The sequence below is a fragment of the Acyrthosiphon pisum genome, chromosome A1 (genome assembly GCF_005508785.2).
Source record: "Acyrthosiphon pisum isolate AL4f chromosome A1, pea_aphid_22Mar2018_4r6ur, whole genome shotgun sequence".
In the NCBI taxonomy this organism is placed as follows: domain Eukaryota; kingdom Metazoa; phylum Arthropoda; class Insecta; order Hemiptera; family Aphididae; genus Acyrthosiphon; species Acyrthosiphon pisum.
In genome coordinates, this window is record NC_042494.1 from 54,533,119 (window position 1) to 54,536,639 (window position 3,521).

A 3,521-nucleotide genomic window follows, 5' to 3' on the forward strand; every position below is an offset into this window, starting at 1 on the left:
TGTTACAATTGTACCCAGTCTCCCCTACAGTAAATAGAAGTATACATTCGATAAACAAGAAATGTGTATTTCTACAACCTAATATTGTTATTGTATTTTTTTATATAGGTTGTTACCATAAGTTATTATTTCAGATTCAGTACTATGCCTACATATACATATTTAATTACCAAATGTCCTAATACTAATACTATATAATGCACGAAAATAATGTATTATAAATCCCGCACTATCTTAGCTGATTGAAAATGTGTTTTTATTATTTAATGTTCTAGTTTTCACGAATTGGGTGTGTACGATTTGACCGCAGTTATAGATTTCATTCTGAAAAAATCGGAATATTCTAAACTGGACATTGTTGGGTACTCCTTGGGAGCAACTGTAGCCTTTGTTTGCTTGTCCGATAAGCCAGAATACAATGATAAGATCAACAAACTTGCACTCATAGCTCCAGCGACTAATTTTAAAACATCGCCGGTCACTGCTATTGTTAAGCAGTTTTCAGATATTGTATTGGTAAATTCATAATATTTCGTCATAAAACAAATTAAAACCGATGTGGAACATATTTTACAATCGAAAATCTGATAACGCATTATCGCTGTACTACTACTATAAGAGAATGAATAATATATATACCAAGAGCTAAAAAATATATTTGGTCGGACACTTTTTCACTTGTTAATATACGCTCTAGATAGAGTATCATCATGATATAAAACGGAGACCTGACAAATTTTAATTTTTGTTATAATCAACATGTTTTTTCTATACAATTTTCTTACTTGTTTGTTACACGTATAATATAACATTTTTTATTTTTATGTTTTCATACTGAAAATCAAAAATTTGAAATCTGATTTACATTTTTTTTTTTTTGAAAATTGCAAAATATCAAATTTGCAATTCTCATTTTTATAAAACTTTTGATTATAAAAACATTTTTTCTAAGTCAAGTGGCTTATTTTTTTATGATTTTTTGAAATGTTTTATTTTCATTAAGTAAGACTCATTAATTTTAAAAGTAATAAATTAAAAAGAAAAGTTTAGATCTAAATAAGTATCTATTTGAATACTCTCATAAAATATATTAAAAAAGTTAATACTTTTTGATTTTTATATATTTTTTACGACAGGATCAATTTTGTCAACAGTAACGTATACCTAACAGATTTTAATTTATTTATTTTCTGTATCAAAAAATAAAAATTACGTGTAACGCATTTTATATAATTAAAAAATATTGATTAGCCAACATTTGCCAGGTCTTCCTGTTACATTCTGTGTACTTGAACGTCGAAACCTAAGTCCCATACAGGATAAAGTTTTTTAATATCAATGAAATTAAATATGCATTTTTAAAATGAAGTTTATACTATATCTTTAATATTTCATATATTAATATATTCCTTCATATATTAATATGATCCAATTGTAAATTATAAAAACATTTAAAAATAAGTTAACTTAATTAAATTGAATTAAGTCTATAGTAAATGCTGGATTATTATTATTTTGTATGAGCTTAAATATTTTTATTTTTATTTTTAAGATAATCTTGAATGGATTCGATTTCTTCCCATTTACCGTGGATCCAGACACTACGTTAAGTAAATTAAGAAACATGTGTGAAAATGAAAGTGTCTTAATGAGTTGTAAGAGGTTTATCGATGTATTGGATGGAGTCGACTTACCCATCGACAAAGTATGTACTTAACACTATACTATATGCAACAAATGTATAAAGCGCTGCTAAAAATAACACCAAATAGTTACTGAGCTAATTAAAAACAAACCTCTAAACTATTTTTTATGATAAAAATGTTGAAGTTCCATTGTTCCAACAAAAACCATTCACTTGAACTTAGTTGAAATATGAAGTTAATACCAAAATAAAGCTATATCGCTATTTCTATAATACACTAATTGTTTGTTCAAAAACATCTTTTAACTTCTAAGCTTAAATAGTGTGTAGGGTATTTTTACTTCAATCATCTTTGCTAAGCTTTTTACTCTCTGGAATATAGAAAACTTACACTTAACACAAGGTAATGAGAATTCATTGCATTTTAAATATGGTAGAATTCAACAAATTAAATATTAAAAAATAACTGGAAAACGATAAATGGAACTTAAATTATTCAAATAGTCAAATCAATAATTCAGAAAAATGTCTAAAGTTAATTTCAATATTGGTATTTTTTCGTTTTAGTAGTAAAATATTATTTTTAAAATAATTGTGTCAAATATGCTTTATGTTTAGAGCTCCGTTTTGGACTTTGCTGCAGCATTTCCACAACCAGTGTCATCTAAATTGTTGAAACATTACCTTCAAGTAGTAATGAAAGGCAAGTATATACTAGAAGAAAACGGTTGTAGAACGTTTAATTTCCAATTTAAAACAAAAACTAGTCACATCATGTTTACTATTTAGTTATGTAACCATTTTACAATTACTTCCGTGATCCAACTCTTAACACACAAATCTACGTCTTTACAATACTCATTCAAAATTGGTTAAACCCATAAACTTATATAGGTTCCTACATCGTCCATAAATCGCAGTTCTAATTTTTTTTTTCAGACAAACTTAGTCATTACGATTATGGGACTTCTGGAAATTTGCTGCGTTACAATAAAATAATGCCTCCAGATTATGATTTGTCCAAAGTTACAGTACCCATATTTGTTATAAATTCGAAAGCTGATTATCTGTCTACACCAAAGGTAATTTACTTACAATAATTGTATAAAACATTTATTACAATAACCAAAAATATTAAATGTGTGATGTTGAAAATGTTTAAGTTAAAATAACCTTTAATTGAGAGAAAGAAAAAATATATTCGAAGAGATATAATAGAATAATAGAATTATAAATTAACGCTATTAACGCGACTTTTCCATTTTTTAGTCCCAGCAAAACCCCATTTTTTCGAACACTAGTTTTAGGTAAATATTCAGATTTTTCCTTAATTCTATATTCTGTTTTTCTCAATTATCTTAAATGGTACAATATAGTACCTACTGTAAATATTTGAACACTCAAAGTATCAACGTATTCTTAATTTCTACTAGCAACTGCCCTCAAAGTTGATGATAAAGCATTTTTACTACTCCGTAAGGTTAGGTTAGAGTCTAACCTATTTTTAGATTCTGAGTGGAACGATGAATGTATTGATTTTACAATGATGTGTGTTTTTTTTTTTATTTTTTTTTTTATTTTTGTGTCTGTCATCACGTTTTAGGACAGTAAAAGTGCTTGGATTTTCTTCAACAGTACTTTTTCTGATAGGAAAGTGAATCTAGTTGATACTTTGGGGGGGTCAAAAGTAAAATTTTTCCAATAGTTTTCAAACGCGCCGTGAAAAACAAAAGAAAAATTAAGGAAAAACGGGAATTTTTACGCAAAATCTGTTTTCGAGAAAATCGATTTTGGTTTTTGGTGTAACTCTAAAACAAATGACCGTAGATATATGAAATTTTCACAGGTTGTTTATATTTGCATTTTCTATACACGG

The 3,521-nt window shown here is 27.0% G+C and overlaps 1 protein-coding gene across 1 annotated transcript in view; it reads left to right on the forward strand.

The window, feature by feature from the left end:
- LOC100159330 (gastric triacylglycerol lipase) overlaps positions 1-3,521 on the forward strand; it is a 9,469-nt gene that overhangs the window by 4,226 nt on the left and 1,722 nt on the right. The window contains exons 4-7 of the mRNA XM_001951461.5: positions 276-516; positions 1,553-1,705; positions 2,264-2,348; positions 2,585-2,727. Of these exons, the coding sequence (XP_001951496.2) occupies positions 276-516; positions 1,553-1,705; positions 2,264-2,348; positions 2,585-2,727 (622 nt within the window). The remainder of the gene's footprint in view (positions 1-275; positions 517-1,552; positions 1,706-2,263; positions 2,349-2,584; positions 2,728-3,521) is intronic.